General features: G+C 37.6%; 1 protein-coding gene across 1 annotated transcript in view; it reads left to right on the plus strand.

Annotated features, from left to right (window-relative positions):
• EMB2004 (RNI-like superfamily protein) overlaps window positions 1–17,293 on the plus strand; it is a 78,756-nt gene extending 61,463 nt beyond the window's left edge. Inside the window, exons 6-18 of the mRNA XM_090007403.1 lie at window positions 10,508–10,582; window positions 10,714–10,797; window positions 10,892–10,953; window positions 11,118–11,187; window positions 14,059–14,134; window positions 14,250–14,380; window positions 14,810–14,869; window positions 14,961–15,035; window positions 15,130–15,234; window positions 15,562–15,657; window positions 15,990–16,070; window positions 16,159–16,260; window positions 16,930–17,293. Coding sequence (XP_089863529.1) covers window positions 10,508–10,582; window positions 10,714–10,797; window positions 10,892–10,953; window positions 11,118–11,187; window positions 14,059–14,134; window positions 14,250–14,380; window positions 14,810–14,869; window positions 14,961–15,035; window positions 15,130–15,234; window positions 15,562–15,657; window positions 15,990–16,070; window positions 16,159–16,260; window positions 16,930–17,001 — 1,089 coding nt within the window. The 3' untranslated portion in view covers window positions 17,002–17,293. The remainder of the gene's footprint in view (window positions 1–10,507; window positions 10,583–10,713; window positions 10,798–10,891; window positions 10,954–11,117; window positions 11,188–14,058; window positions 14,135–14,249; window positions 14,381–14,809; window positions 14,870–14,960; window positions 15,036–15,129; window positions 15,235–15,561; window positions 15,658–15,989; window positions 16,071–16,158; window positions 16,261–16,929) is intronic.
• Window positions 17,294–22,460: the final 5,167 nt, after the last annotated feature.

Consider the following 22,460-nt stretch of genomic DNA (forward strand, 5'->3'; position numbering starts at 1 on the left):
ATGAAATATATCCAAGTGTATCGAGAATAGCTCTCAACAAAGATTAGATAATATCTGCTCTCAGATCCAGAGACAAGTGGGGCGGGTCCCCATACATTAGAACAAATTATCTCAAAAGGTTTTGAAGCTCTCTTATTAACGGAATGAAAAGGCAATACATGACTTTTGCATAAAAAATAACTGGAACACTTTTGACTTTTCTCATCTCCATTGAGACTTTCTTTTGGAATGAGATTATTAGAGACAAGTTTCTCAATAAAATGACTCCCACAGTGTCCTAATCGACTATGCCATAAGAAAGACTTATTACATTCAGAAATGCTAAAAACATTTGCAGAAGAGAAGGAACATGACTCTAATGAAGACTTTGAATCCTGATGGGCAGGGCGGACAGAATGACATGGAGCTGGAGCTTCTTCAAAGACATATATATTGCCTCGTCTCTTTCTTTCAGCGAATGTTTTCCTCGTGCGTAGGTCTTTGGCCTGCACAGAGAAGGGAGTGAATTCAACTGAAGTATAATTATCATCAATAAGTTTGGAAACAGAGACAATATTTTTCTTGATGTTGGGAGCATGAAGAACATCAGAAAGTTCAAGAGTAGAATGTGACATGGGAATGACAGTTTTTCCAACATGAGAAACAAGATGTTGGGATCAATCGCCAGTGATAATCTTACTTTTGCCAAAATAAGGAATAGGATTAGAAAGTTTACCGACATCGCCTGTCACGTGAGTTGCTGCCCCTGAGTCGATAAACCAAGTGCCTTCATTATTCTGCTTCAATTTCAATTCTGACAAGGCGGATATCAGCAGATCTTTAATCTCTCCACTGTCTCTGATATTGCTGGACTTTCTTTTGGTTTCTATCTGTGGAGCCTTTCCTTTATATTCTGGATTGTGCCAACAATTCGCCTTGATATGCCACTTTTTGTTACAAAGGAAGCAAGTGGGGATGGATCTTTGTCCCTGTGCATGAGTCAACATATTTGGAGTGGGAAGTAAACCACGTCCTCCGTGTCCACTTCCCCATTGCCCCCCTCGTCCTCGCCCTCGACCATAAGTCACTCCTGTGGCAAAAACTTCATGGGAATTTGTATGAACATGGGTTTCTTCAGAAAAAACCCTTCAGAGTCATTTCATACTGGATTAATTTAGCTCGTAACTCATCAAAAGCAGGAAGGGCAGCAGACACAATAGTGAAGTGACGATCATATTGTAGTCAGATCCCAATCCACTCAGAGTTTGTTGCACCATATTACTGTCACTTACTGCACATCCTATAACTGCAAGCTGGTCTGTGATAGTCTTCATCTTGTTCAGATATTCCATGATGGTCATAGAATCTTTTCTCAGCGAGTGAAATTTTCTCTTGAGAAAAACCATCCTTGCTTGTGAAACCTGTGAATACGTCTGAACCAATCTCTCCCAGAGTTGCAGGGCTGTACAATTGTCAGGGATAACAACAAGTACCTTTTTTGACAAGGTAGAAGTGATGTATGCAACTACTGATTGATCTTTCCTTTCCCCGTTGAGGTATTCTGCATTTTTGACATACACAATTGAACTCAGCCCTTTATCATCTTTCTCTTCTCTCGTGACAAATTCTAGTGGGACTGGAGTGGTTCCATCCAGGTGACCTAAGAGACCTTGGCTCCTTATAAAAGGAATGATTTGTCTCTTCCAAATCAAGAAGTTTGAGGTATTCAACTTTTTAGAAACGAGTTGATTGAGAAAACTTGAAGAAAGACTCGATTGAGAAGAATAAGAATCCATTGAGAAAGAAGATTTAACAAGAGTGTTCACAAAGTACTCAGCCTTTTTTTTTTAGAAACCCTTAAAACAGGAGATCGCAGACTGTGCGATTCAGAAGAGGATCAGACCTGAGCTTTTCCTTACACTCTTGCAAGATTTGAGATTAACGTGATGAAAATCCTTTTCACATGTTGAAGAGAGTATTGATTTAGATGTATTTTCAGGCAAAAGTAGTGGATTCCAACTGCGACAGCAAGAGGACTGAAGGGAGTGCACTTGAAAGGAAAATGAGAAAAAAAAAATTACTCAGCAAAACGAACACCGAGAAGGGCTTGATATCCAGATCTGATGGGAAAATTGCGTCAGATCTGGATATGCAGAGTAGATGCGTAGAGGAGATTGGGCAAAAAGGAAGGAGACAGTGTTAAAATGTATACTCAAAAACCTTATTGTAAGTATAAATATATATACTTATATACATAGAGATACGTATACATATGTTATATGTATACGTATCTCTATATATAAGTATATATATTTATACATTTTCCCCTTTTTTACCCGAAAAGGGTATTTTAGTCCTTTTACTGTTTTGCGCATATTCCAATTGGAATATGTTGTAACTTTTTTCTTTATTTTTTAATTTCTTTATTTTTTAATTTTTACTTTTTTGTAATTTCAAAAAGGTGCCTTGGGGGTCTCCCCAATAGAGTCATTGGGGAGCCCCCAACGGTCACAATTGTGACCGTTGGGAGCTCCCCAACGACTCCTTTGGGGAGCCCCCTTGCACCTCCCATTTCTTGTATAAATAGGGGTGTTCCCCCTTGTAAATCCTTAAGCTTGAGAGTCTCAAGCATTTCCTCTTTTTTATGAAACACATGCATTATTGCATGTTTATTATTTTTACGCTTTTCGCGTATTGTGTTCAAGTGTTGTGAAAGTGCCTTCGTGCACTTCCTTTTTAAAAGTATTTATGCTTGTATGCGTATTGTCTCTTCATAGACAATTTTACATGGTATCAAAGCTCGGTTGGTGATTAAGGATCGTGGGATTCTTCTTTTTTCGAGTGCCTCGAAAACCGTGCCTTCGGATTCTTGGAAGTTGAAGTGGTGGATCTTGCTTCTCAAATATTTTAGAAGGAGCTTGTGCAAGCTAGAAGTTGAAACATTGTGTTGGTACGCCTCCTTCTCTTTTTCTTTACTCCTTAATGGGTGAAAAAGAGTCTCACTTCGCCCTTGGTTTCAAGTTGAATGGGTCCAACTACCATATTTGGGCGGGGAACATGGAGGCTCACATAAAAGGTAAAGGATTATGGGGTTATGTGCAAGGCTCTATTCCGGAACCGGAACCCAAAATAACCGTGATGGACGGAAATGAAATCAAGGTTCTTGAGGGAGAGGAAAGGGTCAAAGCTCTTGAAGAATACTCCAAGAAGCACGACGAATGGGAAATGAAGAACTTCAAGATTCTTTCTTGGTTCTTCGCATCCGTCGAAACAAAGATTAATGCCAACATTATCAAGTTCAAGAAAGCATCCGAAGCTTGGCATTATCTCGAGAAAATGTATACATCAAGAGATCTATCCCATAAGTATTACCTTCAAAAGAAGGCCCTCTCCCTTACTCAAGGTGAAATGTCCATTAGGGAATATTATGCCGACCTCTCCTCCATTTGGGATGAGCTCTCCATGCTTGAACCAAAATGGAGTGGAGAGGCAATTGAACTCCGCCACAAGCAACTTGAAGAAGATCGGTTCTTCAATTTTTTGAATGGGTTAAGACCGGAATTTGAGCAAATAAGGTCATCTCTTCTTTCCTCATTTACTCCTCCATCTCTTGAAGATGTTCTCACCAAATTAAGTGGTGAGGAAACTCGTATGAGCTTATGTAAACAAGGATCAAATGTTCTTGTGGTTCCTTGTAATCATGAAGAAAACAATGAGGTCAATGCCGTATCAAGACCCGAAAATAATGTAAAGACCTATCGTCCTCCTCATTTCAAATTCCAAAATCAAGGAGGAGATGGTGGACAAAGAGGAAAAAGAGACTATAGCAAGACTATTTGTCACTTTTGTAAGGAACCGGGGCATATCAAGCCCGTATGTCCCAAATGGAAGAGGCTTCTCGCTATGGCCACCACCGGTGTACCACAAAAGGAAGAGGCATCATCAAGTGGGTCACTCTCGTTGAATCAAATAGTGGAAGCCCTTCAACCTCTTCTCAAGGGAGCTACATCCGGTGTCGCCATGTCTACCTCTTCCATTCCAGGTAAAGTCTCTTGGCTTTTGGACTCAGGTGCATCTTTTCATATGTCCCCAAACATGTTTTCACTTTCCGATTTTTCAAAAAATGTTTCTCCATCCTTTGTTTCCACTGCGGATGGAACCTCTCTTGAAATTAAAGGAATAGGTAATTTTGAAAATCAAAGTTTTTCCATTCCAAAAATTAGATTTATACCTAAACTTAACTTAAACCTTCTCTCTGTTTCTCAACTCTCGGACCATGGATGCGATATTAAATTTTCATGTGACAAATGTTTAATACAGGATCGCCGGTCCGGGAAATTGATTGGGGAAGGCTTTAGAAAAGGAGACTTATACTATATGGAATCTCTCCAAGTTCCAAAATCATTTTGTAATGTTGCCCGGAACAAAGATATAAACATATGGCACAAAAGACTTGGTCATCCTAATGCCACCAAGTTATCTTATTTACATTTTGCGAAGGATTTATGTAAAAGTTCATTTTCCTGTAATGATTGTATTCTCGGAAAAATGCAAAGTTTACCGTTTAAGCAAAGAACTATGTTCTCATCTAAGACCTTCGAAATTGTTCATTCCGATGTTTGGGGACCCGCACCTGTTGTTTCAAAAGGAGGTTTTTCTTACTATGTTATTTTTGTGGATGATTTCTCCCGGTATTCATGGATCTATTTCCTAAAGTACAAACATGAAGTTTTTACATGTTTTAAAACCTTCCATTTAATGATCAAGAATCAATTCAATAGTAATATAAAGATTTTTAGAAGTGACTCTGGAGGAGAATATCTCTCCAACCAATTTAAAACATATCTTGAGGATCACGGAATTATTCATCAAAGGTCTTGTCCTAAAACCCCTCAACAGAATGGATTGGCCGAAAGAAAACATAGGCATATCATTGAGACCACTAGGACCCTGCTTATTTCTTAAAATATTCCTAAGAACTTTTGGGCTGAAGCAGCCCTCGCTTCTGTTTATCTGATAAACCGCTTACCATCTAGGATATTAGGAAAAATATCCCCTTTTGAGATCTTATATAAACTTGAACCTGATTATAATAGGTTACGTGTTTTTGGGTGTAAATGTTTTATTCTTACGGATAAAAATGACAAGCTCTCTCCCAAAGCTATCCCCTGCGCCTTTCTTGGGTATTCCGAAACTCAAAAAGGATTTCGTTGCTATGATCTTCGAGGTGATAAGTTATATGTTTCTAGAAATGTAACGTTCTTAGAAAATGAGAGTGGATTTGAAAAAAATGTTTCTCAACAAGAAAATTTTGATTACTCATTCCTTTTTGATTTATTGGCTAGTAATGATGATATATCTAGTGATGATGATGTATCATCAAATCACGATGAGGAAATTGATGGTGATGTCGAAGAACATAACCCTCTCAATGATCAAGAAAAAAGGTTTTTAAGTGATCCGATAACCTACTCCCGTAGAAACCAAGACACCTTTAGAAGTGCCATTGACCAATATAGTGAGCTTGTACCTACTCTCGATCACAGGAGATCTGAGAGGAATAGGAGACCGCCAACTCGTTTTGTCTCTTTTGATTCTTTTTCACCCCGGTATAGGGCTTGTCTTAGTGCCATTCACTCTTATTTTGAGCCAAGAAATTTTGAAGAAGCTAAAAAATGTATAGAATGACAAGAAGACATGCAAAAAGAACTTAGTGCTCTCAAAAGTGCTGAAACTTGGGATTTCCAAACCCTACCCATAGGAAAGAAAACTATAGGTTGCCGATGGGTTTTTAAAGTTAAAACTAAAAGCGACGGATCCCTGGAAAGGTATAAAGCTCGCTTAGTTGCAAAAGGGTATGGGCAAGAGTATGGAATTGATTATGAAGAAACCTTTGCTCCTGTAGCCCGAATGGTTACAGTTAGATGTCTCATTACCATTGCATCTATTAAAAATTGGAATATTTTTCAAATGGATGTGAAAAATGCTTTTTTAAATGGAGAACTTAACGAAGAAGTGTATATGGAAGCCCCACCAGGCATGACGATTCCTAAAGATAGAGTTCTTCGTCTTCGAAAGGCTCTTTATGGTTTGAAACAGGCCCCCAAAGCCTGGTATGACAGATTTACCAGTGTAATGCTAGAAAATGGTTTCTCCTCATGTTATACTGACACTGCTTTATTTACTAGGAAATCTAAAGCAGGGATTGTAATATTGTTACTATATGTTGATGACATGTTGATTACAGGTGATGATGTTCAAGGAGTCAAGGGTATTAAGTCCGTCTTGACTTCAATATTTGAGATGTCAGACTTAGGTTTTCTGACATATTTTCTTGGAATTGAGGTTGCTTATTCGCAACGTGGTTATTTTCTATCTCAGTCTAAACTTGCTTGTGAGATTATTGACAGATCAGGAATCTCTGATGACAAAGTATGCGAAACTCCTGAAGTTGTGGGAGCCAAAATGAAGATTGACGATGGTGTTCCTCTAACCGATCCTACTCCCTACAGGCAGTTGGTAGGTTCTTTAATGTATCTTAGCATTACTCGACCTGATTTGTCACATGCTATACACATCGCCAGTCAGTTCCAGCATGCTCCCACAGCCGTTCATATGAGTGCTGTGCTTCGCATTATCAGATACTTGAAGGGAACGGTGAATAAGGGAGTATTCCTATCCTCTTCTTCTGAATTAAAATTGCTTGCTTATACTGACTCAGATTGGGGAGGTGACCCTCGTAACCGTCACTCCACCACTGGCTTTTGTATTTTCTTAGGAGAATCTTTGATCTCATGGCGATGTAAAAAGCAACAAAAGGTCTCATTATCATCCACTGAAGCCGAATACAGAGCCATGGCATCTACCACCATGAAAATAGTATGGATTAGACGCCTTTTGGAAGATATGGGAGTAGTTGTCAAAGAACCAACAAAGCTTTGCTGTGACAATAAAAGTGCAATTTACATTGCCAAGAACCACACATTTCACGAGCGAACAAAGCATATAAAGATGGACTGCCATTATGTCAGAGAAGAATACTTGAAGAAGGTCATTGATCTACCATACGTGACGTCTGAGTATCAACTTGCGGACTTCTTCACAAAAGCACTTTGTTCGCCTAGATTTCATTTCCTCCTTGACAAACTTGCGGTTATCACACCGTAAGTTTGAGGGGGGGTGTTAAAATGTATACTCAAAAACCTTATTGTAAGTATAAATATATATACTTATATACATAGAGATACGTATACATATGTTATATGTATACGTATCTCTATATATAAGTATATATATTTATACATTTTCCCCTTTTTTACCCGAAAAGGGTATTTTAGTCCTTTTACTGTTTTGCGCATATTCCAATTGGAATATGTTGTAACTTTTTTCTTTATTTTTTAATTTCTTTATTTTTTAATTTTTTCTTTTTTGTAATTTCAAAAAGGTGCCTTGGGGGTCTCCCCAATAGAGTCGTTGGAGAGCCCCCAACGGTCACAATTGTGACCGTTGGGGGCTCCCCAACGACTCCTTTGGGGAGCCCCCTTGCACCTCCCATTTCTTGTATAAATAGGGGTGTTACCCCTTGTAAATCCTTAAGCTTGAGAGTCTCAAGCATTTCCTCTTTTTTATGAAACACATGCATTATTGCATGTTTATTATTTTTACGCTTTTCGCGTATTGTGTTCAAGTGTTGTGAAAGTGCCTTCGTGCACTTCCTTTTTAAAAGTATTTATGCTTGTATGTGTATTGTCTCTTCATAGACAATTTTACAGACAGATCTGGTGGGGCAATAAAGTGGGTCGTTTCTGTGTTTCACGTGAATCGATTTCAGCGATTCACGTGAAACAGAGTTACCCCTTTTTTTGACACAGTATTTGCGTGAACTGGATTGGAGACAGATCTGGTGGGGCAATAGAGTGGGTCGTTTCTGTGTTTCACGTGAATCGATTTCAGCGATTCACGTGAAACAGAGTTACCCCCCTTTTTTTGATACACAGAATTTGCGTGAACTGGATTCACGTAAATCGCAGACCCACGTGAATGTCAGGCCCACGTGAGACGTGAATACACCAGAAAAAATCAGAAAAGAGACTAAGGGATGAGAGATAAAAGGAAGAAGAAAGAAATCAAGAAGAGTAGAAGACAAGAGACGAAGGACCTCAAACCTCTGGCCGTCGCACCTTTCGGAAGCCTCTTCAGCCCTTAGATGGATTTCATCTCTAATACCATGTTAGAATCTCCTCTGGTACCTATATTGAGAAAAGAGAGAGAGAGAGAACAGAAGAAAAAGAGGGAAGCAGGGGCTGCAGCTGTCACGATTTCTGTAAAGAAATCGTGACCTAAAACTCATATTAATATGCATAAGTGTACAGTATGGGTCCGGGTCTGGTATAATATCCAGACCCGGAATGAAATATAACAATACAGAGTTGTACATAAGAGCTTATTCAGGTGGACTCGGGTCTGGTATGATATCCAGACCCAAAACACACTTTATCAGGCATAACCTATTAAAAAACATATATATACATCTTAATATTAAGGGTGGGGGTTGAAGTCAGGCTGCCTAGGAAGGTTGTTAGGTTCAAGGTCATGCTAGATTGGCTTAGGTTAGATGGAAGTGAGTAAAAGAATGGGGCAATGGGGAGGTCTAGGAGCTTGGCCGAGTGATCAAGCAAGGGACACGGGACTAGGTATGATTGTTGAGAGAGGGAGAGAGAGAGGGATCACTCACATAGACTCTCCAATCACACAAACACACACAAGGATCGTTTAGGGAGAAGCCAACTCTCACTTTGCAATAAGCAAAAACCTGAAGAGATGCTTACACCCCAAGGGGTTTAAATAGGTTTCTACCCCACCCTCTTGCCTACCTACATTGACACCTATCCCCTACCTAACCTCATTAATGAGACACTCTAGAGCCTTCCTATCCCCACCGACCTAGGGGATGGACCTAGTTGGACCAACCCTCTCCTAAGAGGAATTGGATCCCTATCCGAATTTAGTTCTTTTTACAAAATTGGATCTCTAGATCCATGCCCCAAGACCTGTTCCTAGACTTGATCTATTGAATCGGAGCCACTGAGGGTCCCCAAAATGAGAGACTGCTAACAGTTCAGGGGCTCTAACGAGCCAAACACTAAGAGCCGAAACAAATTCCAAAAAGGGTCGAGACAATCCAAACATTACGAGATGAAATGATCCCACAAATGAGTTGTAACAAGCCAAACATCATGAACTTACAAGATTAAATGAGTTTATGAACTTTAGATGAGCCACATAACTTGTTAATGGCTCATTTAGCTGAAAAGCCCATACAAGCCGAGTAAAGCCAAACACCCCTTATTCATGTTCATTTTGGCAATCTATGCCAAGCCAACCCATGTTCGTTTTGCCATCTAAACAAGCTGAACATGAAATGAGTCGGGCCAATCCGAGCCAAAGGTTGCTCGGTTCATTTCTGAGCCCAAACGAAGGTGATAGGTTCAAATTTGTGCCCTCCACTTCTTCTCATCAGGTAAAAAAATGAGAAAAAGCCTTTTAAATATATTCAGTTCATGCTGAGCTGTCTGAGTGTGATCTTGTTTGAGATTGTGCCGAGCTTGAATGCAAGTGTCAAGTGCAGCTTGATCACTTCTGGTATATGGCTATGTTATGAACCAGGCTTGATCAGTCCAGGAGGTACTGATGTTTGGGTGCTTCTTGTAGCTGAGAAAGGTGTTGGATTTGAAATTTTGAATTGCACAACCCAGGCTCGACTACCAGAACAAAGAAAAGGGGGCAATGTTTCCACTTATAACTGAAAATCTTGATTAAGGTAAATTCTGAGAAAAGCACAATGAGAAATCGGGAGTTCTTAACTCCTTTGCTAGATGAAAATTCTGGGGAGTTTTCTTAGAAAGTAATGCCATTTATTTTGATCTCACAAAATTGTTGAAATTTGTGTTTCCATTTTCCCTTTTTCACTAATTTGTTTGAAAGAAAAAACAATGATTTTATTCAATTATGTAACAGGCGACGAGGTCACTGAATGTTACAGTGTAACATATCAATCATCAAACGTTTAAAAATCCAATTCAAGATGGTCCAAACCAAGACAAGTTGCTGTTTGACCATGACCAGATACCAGGAAAAAAATGAGCATGTTTCAAGCAGTAATCACTTTAGTCATCTTTATTTTTTAGAAATTTTAAACATCAATTATCTGGTCAAACTTGCTTGGTGAAGCCATTTCTGCTATATTTTCCTATGTCACAGGTATACACTCCAATTTTAATATCAGGTCATGTCCCTGTATATGCAATTCTCAGGGGGAAACAATACAATATTGGCATGTTCCTGTGTCCCTTGGCTGTGTCCATGTGATTAGATTTTTCATTCTCTTTAAAGGTATTCTGAATGATCTTGAAGTGTACCAAGATATCTTAGGACTATGCTATAGTCTGTTCATGACTACAGGTGTGGTATTTTATCTTGAATTATGTCGTGTTATCTTATGACTACTGTATTATGTCCATGACTACAGTGTTTGGCTGAAATAATGAAGGATGATAGTGGTATTCAGAAGCTGCAGCTGAACAGTACTGGCCTTGGAGATGAGGTTGTTTCTTTTGATATCAGCCACATATTTTCCTTGAGAGTTACCTTGCTGAAATTTGTTTGGCCTTATGTATTAAGTTATATAGGTTGTTTGATTTTTCTGTTTGCTTTCTTATTCCTTTATCTTTGCAGGGTGCTAGAGCTATTGCTGAAATGTTGAAGAAAAATTCTTCATTACGTGTGATAGAGCTTAACAATAACATGATTGAGTATTCTGTATGTTGTTGATCTCTCTCTCTCTCTCATGCGCGTGGAAAGCCAATTGAAGTAATAGATGCTTGCTAAAATTATTTTGTGTAACTAACTGCAGGGATTTACGGGCCTAGCTGAAGCTCTCCTTGAGAATAATTCCATTCGATCTATATATCTCAAGTGAGTTCTTTAGTATTCTTTTATGTATGATGTTTATGACTTTTGGATTCTATTTTTTCTTCCAGATGTTTTTCAGATGAAAGAAGGATCTTAACTTTCAGTTGAGCTTGCATTTGATTGTTTTACTGAAATAATAGCGCATTCATTCTACTGCCATGTTTTAGTGGGAATTATGGTGGTGCTCTGGGCGCTGCTGCTCTAGCGAAAGGGATTGAAGGGAACAAATCATTGAGGGTAATTATCTCTTGCACTTTGTGGCCTCCTTTTCCAGTAATAATGATTTGATGGTTCGTACAGAATGGAGATTATTGTTTATTCTCTCTGGGTAATAGGAGGGGTATTGACTTGTACCAATGGAAATGAAAGCTGCTTTTGGGGCATAATGAGAGTGAGAGCCAATGCCAGACTTGAAGTGCAATGAAATCAACCTTTCTAGCCCACGTCATTATTCCTAAATATTGCGAATTTATCTGGTGATAATTTTTCTGTGAGAAAAGTTGTTGGTTCTTGCTTTCTCAATTAACCAATATGGTCTAAATTTATGTGTGGTTGTCGCTACTGTTGGCATTAGCTGACTTCTTTACAAATCAAACCCCCAACTAAGTAGGCTGTAATGGAGATAGGGCCATTCATGCATGAATGATGCTTTTAATTACAAGATGTCAGTTCAAGAGAGGATATCCTTTTTCAAGACTAAAGAAAACCTGCAAATTCATAAAAAAATTCTGTTTTTCATACACAATTAAGCCTCTTTATCATGTCTATCGGATTTAGAAAAATCACATATTTTGTTAATTTTCCTGTAAAGGAAGGTGATACAAATTTGTCCACCCTTGTAGATGGACCATTTGTTTTCTTTTCTAGGATTTTTGGTCAATGACAGGGAGCTACTGAAAAAAAAAACACAATATTGAATACATAACTAACAATAGGTTTGATGATGCTCAAATTCTGCAATTATTTTCATGTTTTACAGTATAAAACTAGGATGATTGGAGGGATGTTGTAATGTGGCACCTCTAGATAAACTCTTGTGGAGGCTAATTGTTGATATTTATCACAGTGCATAGATGGGAAAGTTCTTCAACATAGTCTGTCATGGGATCTTTTGAGGAAAAATCCATCATTTGTTCTTGGTTGTGTGGTTAGCATTAGGAACAAAGACTTCGATACATAAAGGAAGTTTATCCGCTGCTTAAGTTAAAATTCTCCCATATTTTATAGTCATCAAACTCATACTCATAGTTTTCCCTTAGGGTACTGAATTTAAGCCTATTCGGGGGGTTTCTGTTCGATTATTGTCTAAAGCCAAACTTGCATGGTGACGTTTGGTCATGTTTTGTTCTCTATTTGTCTTTGGCTAGCGTGAATGAGTCTGGGTTATGGATATACCTATGTCACATGGGTGCGGGTGCGGGTGCGGGGATTCGGCACTTCCAAAAAACCCGGGTGCGGGGGTGCGGCAGGGGCAAAAATGTAAAAAAAAAATTATATATATATATAATTTTGAAGTTTTAACAGTTTAACATTTAACAGTAAACATTGTCATAAACTCATAATATGATTCATCATGGGTGCGGGTGCGGGGGTGCGGCTCGGCCCCTCCCCTGTCGACTCAAAAACGAAAAACATAAAGGGGAGGGGCTCGGCCCCTCCCCTGTCGACCCAAAAACGAAAAACATAAAGGGGAGGGGCTCGGCCCCTCCCCTGTCGACCCAAAAAAAGAGCTAGATGGGGGAGGGGCTCGGCCCCTCCTGTGCCGAAAAACGAGGGAGCAGGGGAGGCTCAACCCCTCCCCTGCCGACCCAACAAGAGACCGAGAGGGGGGGGGGGGTGCTCGGCCCCTCCCCAGCCGACCCAAGAAGAGAGTGAGAGACATACCTGCGAAAGGAGAGGAGGAGCCGAGAGGAGGAGCCTGGGAGGCGGAGCTGGGGGCGGCAGCGCTGGGGGCGGCGGAGCTGAGGCGGCGATGGGAGAGCTCGAGCTCAGGGGGAGAGAGAGGAGAGATTAGGGCAAAAACAATTTTTTGCCCTAATCCTCCTCCTTTTCATCGGGGGGAAATTTTTTTTTTTTCGCCCAAAATTGTGGACAAAAATGACCCTGGGTGCGTTGACCGCACCCAGGGTCGTGTTGACCGCACCCGGTGCCGCACTCGCACGCGATCCCGCGTCGCATCGACGCGGGTGCGGCATCTGTTTTGCCGAGTCCCTGTGACATAGGGATATACCCTTCCATCATAACCTACCTCGAAGAGGGAAATAAAGTTATCTCTATGCATAGTTTTTACATCTTGTTTTCTCTTGCTGTATGTCTAGTGCTGGCATTGATTTAAATTATTAATACATTTTAATGACATTTTCTTAAATAGGCATAAGTATAACAAGAAATTACTCGTGTTATTGATCTTCTTGTTACAAACCAAAACTGGCTCCTAGGTAGCATTTACTGAAAGCTTTATAATATGTGTTTATAATCTATCTGGATTTGTTTTCTTTATTGACCTTCCTGATATAAACTTAAAGTGCTTCTGATAAATTTGGTTCTCTTTATAGTCTGTTATTTCTTCTTAAAGCTTGTTGTGTGATCAGATCAATGCCTCCTTATCCATCCAAGAGAAAGAGTGAATACTATGAAATTACGATTATCATGTAACTATATAATGGATGAATAATGTGAAAGTCAGTTGTTAAAAAGCTGTCACCTAATGTTGCAAGAATCATTGGTTCTATATTTTTTTGTTAGTTTAGAAAGAATATTAAACAAGTGTTCTTTTATTAGAAATATTCTGGTGTCTATAAATAAGGATTTGCTTAATTAATGACCATTTATTTCTTTTGCTGTTTGTTTTGCAATTTCTAGTATATTAATGTTAGTGATTTTCTGGTTTGGCTTTCTATTTAAAGTTCTATGCTAGTGACATTCTTTGGTTTGCGGTCAATTTTGACTATCTATTTGATGATCTCCATATAACTTCTCTAAGACTGGTTGTATTCTGATAACCGTGTATTGTTCCATAAGGAACTTGTTAAACACTTATTTTGAGGATCCTCAAATAAACAACTATAACTGAATATCTTTATGTTAAATCTTCAATTTTTTCTGCAGGAACTTCATTTGCATGGAAATAATATTGGTAATGAGGGTGTCAGGACTTTAATGTCAGGCTTGTCATCACACAAAGGTTCACAGCTTGACATATACGGTGTTTTCTTTGTGGAAGACATCTTTACCAGTTTATCTCTATTATTTATCTCTTTAAGGTTGGAAACGGCTTGACATGAGAAGTTGCTTTGTAGGAAGAATTACATCTGTAGACATTGGAAGTAATGAAATTAGTTCAAAAGGTGCTTTTCATGTTGCTGAATTTATCAAGAGAAGTCGAAGCTTGCTATGGCTGAATCTTTATATGAATGACATAGGCGATGAGGTAAATTTTTTCTTTTGATTTACATCATTCTTACCAGGGTATCACATTCATTTAGCAATACCTGTATCATGTAAAATGTTGATCTTTGGGTTCCACAAATCGGAAATGTTTGCAAATCAACATTTAACAGTTACCAAAGATTTTCTCTGTGCATCAACAGGATAAGGGCAAAATTGGCAACTAGTGAAAACTTTAATATATGTTTCATGTTTTTATTTGTTATTAGTCATATATTTTGTTTAATTTTATTTTCATCCTGTGTTTAACCTCTGTATGGGATGCTAATAATTTCTCCATGATGCCCTGCATCATTATGATCATGGTGCTCTTTGCATGCTTGAGGCTCAAAATACTTTTTTCCTGTCTCTGCAAATTTTCACTGTATTTATTCTTCAAACGTATGACATGCTATGCATGGAAATACTGCAGGGTGCTGAAAAGATTGCAGAGGCTTTAAAGCAGAATCGAACAGTCACAACCATAGATTTGGTGAGGATGAAACTTGTCATGTTATCCATTTGTGGGGTGTCCACCTCATGAAATTCACTTGGTTCTTGAGATAATTTTCACCATGTTTCAGGGGGGAAACAACATCCACAACAAAGGTGCAAGCGATGTAGCACAAGTTTTGAAAGATAATTCAGTACTGACAACAGTAAGTCCTCTGACCTGAGTGGTTTCAAGTTCTAGTCATGAAATGCGATAACCCGATATGACTTGATCAAGTCATATTGTTTTGTGCCTCACAGTTGGAACTGAGTTACAACCCTATTGGAGTAGATGGGGTGAAGGCTCTGTGTGATGTTCTAAAGTTCCATGGCAAGATAGAAACTCTCAGGCTTGGCTGGTGTAAGGTAAATTCAAATGCCTTGTATTTATTTTTGTTTTCCAACTTCCTATCTTTTCTTTAGTGATCAAGTCATATTGTTTTGTGCTGCAACAAAAATTGGTAGCAAATAGTTAGCATACAGTCTTGAATCTCAGATGCATATTGCTGTATTCTTTTGCAGTGTATTTTCTTCTGGGGCTATGTATGCCATCATTGATATGTCTTGTTCTCCAGTGTTGATGTAGATGGATGTATAATTCACATCAATAGCTGTAGTTTTCAAGACTGTTATTTTCCTTCATGTAAGGTTAAAATATCTTTCATCATGCTTTTGAATTTGTAAATGTTACAGATAGGAGTGAAAGGAGCAGAGCACATAGCAGATATGTTGAAGTATAACACAACCATTGCAACTCTAGATCTCCGGGCAAATGGACTTGGTGATGATGTATGCACGTAGTTGATAGACAACACTATTTCTGTTAATATTACTTCAGTATGAGTATGCCTAATTAACCTTATGTTAGTATCGAGCAAACTATCTTGATCCTCTGCTAGTCACCAGTCATGCTTGATGACTGGTTGGACTTTGACCCCATTGTGATGATGGTCCATGTTCAAATTGTTGATTGTTGAGATGTTTCAACCATCAGTTTTTGAAACCAACTGACGAATTTTCCTAGATGAGCTTTGATACTTGCTTCCATCTCAGTCCATTCCTAGAAAACATCATAGTGTAATGCTTGTTTTCATGGATAATTCATGAAAGATGTTGAACAGGGCGCCGTATGTTTGGCTCGAAGCTTGAAAGTGGTGAATGAGGCTTTGGGTTCTCTTGATCTAGGTTTTAATGAAATAAGGGTAAGTAGCTATTTTTACTGCAAGTGGACTTCTTCCCATTTCATGGTTGTAAGAATGTGATCCGCAATTATTTTGGTTCTGCCAACAGGATACAGGTGCCTTTGCACTTGCCCAAGCGCTGAAAGCTAATGAAGATCTAGCTGTAACATCTCTTAATTTGGCCAACAATTTTCTTACAAAATACGGGCAGGTAATCTTTATTCTTTCTTGCTTTATTGCAAGTTAATGTGTTTGGCAGGCTTAGTGACTCACCTTATGCGCCCAGCCAAGCAGTAGTTATCGAATTCTTAACTTGCAACTTGATGACTTGGTCAAGTCAGCTTGGTGAAACTGTGAGTCAAGGAGTTGTGGGAGCCATTCATTTCAATTCAAGTTCCATTACTGCTAACTGTAGGCAGGATGAAACTTGGGTGTACTTGCTTGCTATGTCAAAGATACGTGGATATGATATGCGATGCAGTTGCACCGGCAAGTTAATATATATATATATATATATATATATATATATATATATATATATATATATATATATATATATATATATATATGGAAAATAGGACATGAAGACAATTTCTTATTAATCAATAAATTTTTTAATATTGTATCATTAAATATACAGTTTTATTGAAATAATATTAAAAAGTATTAAAAGTTATCAAAAAATGGCTGTACATGTCAGTGTCTGTATTGGCATGTCAGCGCGCATCTGGTCATGTCACCAGGGAGACGCAATCAAAATGGCATGTTCTTGTGACAGCTTGCTTGTGTCAAAGATTTGATAAGGCTTGCATATGACTCCTGGATGAGGTATCACCTTGTGAAATTTGTTCTGATTTTTCTTTGTGCCCCCAAACTTCAGGTTGCCCTTACTGAAGCAATGGACCACATATTTGAGATGTACGACGGGAAGGAAGTAAACATCTTTTTCTGAGCTATTTATGTGCATCTGAAAATTTTGATGTAAATTATTTTTTAGTTGCAATTTTGGAATTTTTGGGGAAAATGTACCCCTTCCCCATTTACAGTTTGTGGGAGAACCTAGGAGAAATTACTAATGAGGCTATTGCACAACTGAATTGAGAGTTCCAGATGAAGTAGCTTTCTTGGCGTGCTGCGATGATTACTTGGATTTGATTTTGCAATCATCTTGCTTATTACCTGATGCCCATTTGAATTAGAATAAAATGGCCATTTCAACCTGCGAAACATTACATGGCATTAAACCATTATTTGCACGTCATCAAAGTTGAAAGCTCTCATATATATTATATATTTGGTATTGTTGAGCCCATATGCTCTAGCTGTTTCTGGCAATGGTGATGTCAAAATTTGGTATTTGCACTCCATTTTTAAAAGCATCATCTCTTCCAATAGCTGATGTTGCTTCGAGAACAGTATGCCGTTTCAGCGGATATCTTTGTGTTGATAGTTTGGTCAACTTTAACCTCGCTTTGACCAAGAAACATCATGTCATTTGACCGGCACCAATCCTATGTGTGTTTGGCCTGAAAAATGTCTCCAGTCATCATTATCGTTGCAACCGTGTCAGTTTTAGGCCAATTAGATATCAGAATAGTGCGGAAAGTGCTAGGGTATATTACCATCATAATATACTCTGTGTATGCAAACATTATATAGATATAGGGAAACTGGAATTTGTTTACCAACCAAATATGTTTGCTGGTATGAATCAAGATTTTCATAGGGTTTTTTGCAAATAGATGCATTCAGCGTGATATCATATGCTAGAAATTGATTGTTGGATCATTGTAATCTGATCAAAAAATATAATTTTTATGCTTAAATATTTATGAAAATGCTAAGCCCTTGATTTTCAACCCTTAAAATATTCTTCTTATACATTGTAATTAGATGATCCAAAAGTTTGTATCTATAAAACCAAGCATCTAGAATACATTCATATGGTGAAATTTTTAAAAGAGTAAAAAAAAATTTACCAAAATCTTGGTTCATATCAGTAAACATATTTTAGTTACCCTATATATATATATATATATATATATATATATATATATATATATATATATATATAGCCCAGCTTCTTAGACTATTTATCTCTGAAACTGCCGTACCATTTATCACCAAAACCACATCTTTAAAAACGTACTTGCATACATGTTTTGCTTAATCCAAACATTTAGATATGTTATCAGTTATTCACTAAAAACTATGTTTTGGATCAAATCAATTTAACATGAATTCTTAATTTTTAGTTAAGTTTTTGGTGTAATATGAACCTATGGTTGTCAAGGGGTCGGGACCTGCTCATATAACTAATAATCGGGTTCGGGTTGTAGTTTTTTTGAGTCAGGAATATAGGATCTCAAACCCAGACCTGTATAATTTTAAAAATAAAAAAATGACCGTATTGTATGACAAAAATGACACATTTATAAAAAAAAACTTATAGTTTTTAAAAATCTGTACAATATTTAAAACCACAAATGTTTAATTTTAAAAAGACTATTTTACCCTTCACACAGCGGCCTTGAGGTTGACGCGATATATCAGTCCACCCGTCGGCTATCACAAAGACTCAATTAAATGTAGATTCAAACAATTTTTTTGTCGACCGCATGAAGTTCACACGTAACCAAATTTGCAAACCTTTTGTTAAATTGAAACTTCACAAATATTTCACTAAATTTGCATATATTGGTTAGAGTTTGCATGACCAAATATATGAATATTAACTAAAACATCATAAATATTTTACTAAATTTGTATATATTGTACGAAGATTGTATGACTATATCTACAAACTTTCAGTAATTGAAACATAAAACTTCACAAATATTTCACTAAATTCGCATATATAATTCAAAGATTACATACGGCCTTGCATATATCATTTGATTAACTGATCATCAAGGAGATCCACAAAAAAATAGCTATCTACGTATATAATATGTTGTGAATTTCTGTAAAATTCACATGCTGGTTGAATCATATACAAAGTCATTTTTATTCATTTTATTTTTTTTCTCGCTTATTTATGAAAAGAACATTAACCTTTTTTCCTCTATAACCCTCGACATTTCTCCCCTTTTCTTGTGGCGATTCTTGTGATTTTTTTGTTGCATTCCTACGAGGTTGCGATATCATTTACATCGACTTCATAGGTTAGGTCGAAAGGTGAGTTCCATAACTCCTTGAGTATTTGTGTTATTTCATTCTGAACTTTTTATTTTGTTTATAGATATGAGCATGTAATATCCCCATATTTATTTGTGTTTGGTTATTGCTATAGATATTTTTTCATTTTTTTGTATTTTATTTAATACTTTTCATTGTATTTATTGTTTACTATGTTTAAGGTCTTTTATTGTAATGTTAAATGCTTTGCAAAATATATATTTGTTAAGAGTTTTTCAATGAGTTGATTTTTTGCTTCATTGTATTTATCTAGTGTTTTTGAATGATCTGCTCCAATGGCTTATGTCTTTTATGTATATGTTAGGTAGTTTGTGATAAATACTTATAAATATAAAAGAAAACATGATAGTAGAAATAAGTCCAAACCCCCATCTCTATTCCAAGCAAGGATCCAGTTGTGTTGCTTGAGGTATAGTCAAAGTCTCGAGTAATGTGTGTATACAACCAGCGGTACAATTTTATACATGTTTATATTCATTTAATATGTGTATACAACCATTGGTACAATTTTATGTATGTGTTTGTATTCATTTTTTAACTGGCGACGTGAACAAGTTATTGACATAGAAAGCAAAGGGCCACCAAAATCAAAAGAGCATGAATTATACAAACAAACTTTGTTGACAAGTGATGTAAATGTTAGGTTTACATTTTCATTTGTTTGTTTCTTTGTTACGTTTGTATATATACTTATTTGAAGCTAAAAAGAATGTATTACATATTGCTCTTATGTAGCATCTAACAAGATTCATAGAATGACTCCAAGCGACTCACAAGGACATGACAAATAGAATGAAATTGCCAAAGACCATTTACCTTATCCCTTATTTCTTTGAGTCTTGAAAGCAAGGTTTTTGATAATTTTCTACTGACTAATGAAAACTAACTAGTAAACATTAACCATTCACAACAAATGATCTAAACTAAAGGGATGCAAGATGAGACTCGTTCATGTTTGGTGACAGGAAAATTTTCATATCCTTTTCGATGAAGCTGACAAGGTATTCACTCTACAACTTTGCATACTTACAAAACATAAATTTGCACATGCACAACGACTTTAAACTTGATTTGTGTTGCAGATCTTAATTCCTGTCAACTGAAGCAACCAACAAAGAGTTCTTTAGGTAATACAAAGGAGTTCAAGCTGTACAATTCTACGAGTGATGTGATCCCAAAATCTATAGACCCAAATTCAACTCATACAGTTTATAAATTAAAATGGATCTCTTATAGAACAATCCAAATATGGTATCTAAGCTCTAAAGTATGCAAGCCATGCAACATCAGCCATGCTACCTCATCACAACAACCACCATAGATAGTTGTGTGGCACCCCTTGGGTGCCCCTATTTATGGCATGTGGGACCCACCTTGTGCACCCCCTCTAAAAGCAACCAAGGGAGGTATGGGCCCCACCTCTTGACGTCACCCAAGGGCCTTAACTCCCTCCAAGGAAGTCATGTAGACCCTTGGGGTACCTTCTTTGGTAGTCCCAAGTAGACCCTAGTGAGTTGGGCCCTCTTTAAGATGACTTGAGGAGGGTTTTACTAAGTAGGGAATTAGGTGCTTCATTATTTGTAATTTGGTTTTATTAGGCCTTCTTAGTTGTGTTTTCATTTTAATATCTCTTGCAATTGGTGATGCTATTATAGAGCTTCCCTTAGCCTATAAAAGGGACTCTTTTTTGTGTTTTGTTATATGAAATTGAAGCAAGTTGGCCCTCACTCTCTCTCAAGAAATTGTCCTCCTCTTTGGAGGTCAACTCTCTCTCTCTCTCTCTCTCTCTCTCTCTCTCTCTCTCTCTCTCTCTCTCTCTCTCTCTCTCTCTCTCTCTCTCTACCCCCTTGGCCCTCTTCCCTCGTTCCTTATCGCTGTGAATCCCTATCCTCCTGATTCATTCACCCTATCTTAGGGTTACTCTCTCAATTACTAAGGTGGTCCCAACCCTCCAAAGGTCTGGAGCTTCCTAAGTGCTAAGTAGAACCTAAGCTCTACTTAGTTCTCGTGCAAACTATATAAACTTACATTGGATTCAAACCAATCTGCTCCAATGTGGTTCCTGAGCATTCTCGGATGAACCAGACCTCTTCTCAACTTTATGACATCTTTTCCAAACCATATAAGTCCTTAGAGCTATTCTCTAAATCCCGCTCTAAGCTTAAACATCGCCTAAACTCAAATATGGAAACATCATTCTATTGTTGTGATTTTAGAAAATAATCCAACTTAAAAATAACTCTAAATCGGTGCCTAGTTCAGACCTGCAAAATTAACCATAGTTACCCTTACGTGTTCTCAACCTACCCTTCAAAAATCAAAGCCTAGTTTTTCAACATTTAGGATAATTAAATCCGATATTAGAACTTGTTTTGCCCAAAACCTAGTCTAGAAACAAACATGATTTAAAATATGTGCCATGATTTGCCTAAATTTTAGTTACCAAGCTAGACTGACCCAGATTATTAATTTTACTCAAACCTTCCCTAACCTGTCCCAAGCCTAGTCCTATTTTATGAGATTTTTCTAATTTTTTATTGAGGAAAAGAATTCACTCTCTCAATGTTTATAAAAAACTTAACAGAATCCATATCTTGTAAAAAATTGAATAAAATCCATATCCAACACAAACCCAAAACTTTGCAGAATTTTATCTCTGCAACTCTGAATCCCCTGAACTTAAGATCTTAACCCAAGTTTTCTTGATGTGTCCTAAGCCTCCTCTTAAACTTGTAGTATTCATTGAGCTGCATTTTAGGAGAACTTGATTTTTCTTTAAAGCCTGTCAGAACCAAACTTGAACCTGAAACAAAAATTGACCTTTGACTTGACCAAACCTAACCTAAGCCCTAAAAATTGAACCAATGCTCACCAGAATGCACCAACTGGTATCATAGCATCATTCTTATGGCACCCAAAAAGAACCAAAACCAAAACTCTCAATTGACCCATGAAGTCTTCACCCAATTCACAGTTGAAACCACTTCTAAAATTGATGGTGTTGAAACCTGAATGACAACCCTTGAAACTAGCATAGCCACCCTAACCTAGATGATCCAACAACTCAATACCACATACCAAGATGCCACCCAAGGTTTGCAATTCAATATGGGAGGCGAAAGAGACAACAATATTGAGGAGTATGAATAAGATGAACGAGAAGAAGGGGCACTTGACTATTTTTGGAAGGTACCTGGGAGTTCAAGGATTCAT

The sequence above is a fragment of the Nuphar pumila genome, chromosome 5 (genome assembly GCF_984573655.1).
Source record: "Nuphar pumila chromosome 5, dmNupPumi1.hap1.1, whole genome shotgun sequence".
NCBI classification, from domain to species: Eukaryota; Viridiplantae; Streptophyta; class Magnoliopsida; order Nymphaeales; family Nymphaeaceae; genus Nuphar; species Nuphar pumila.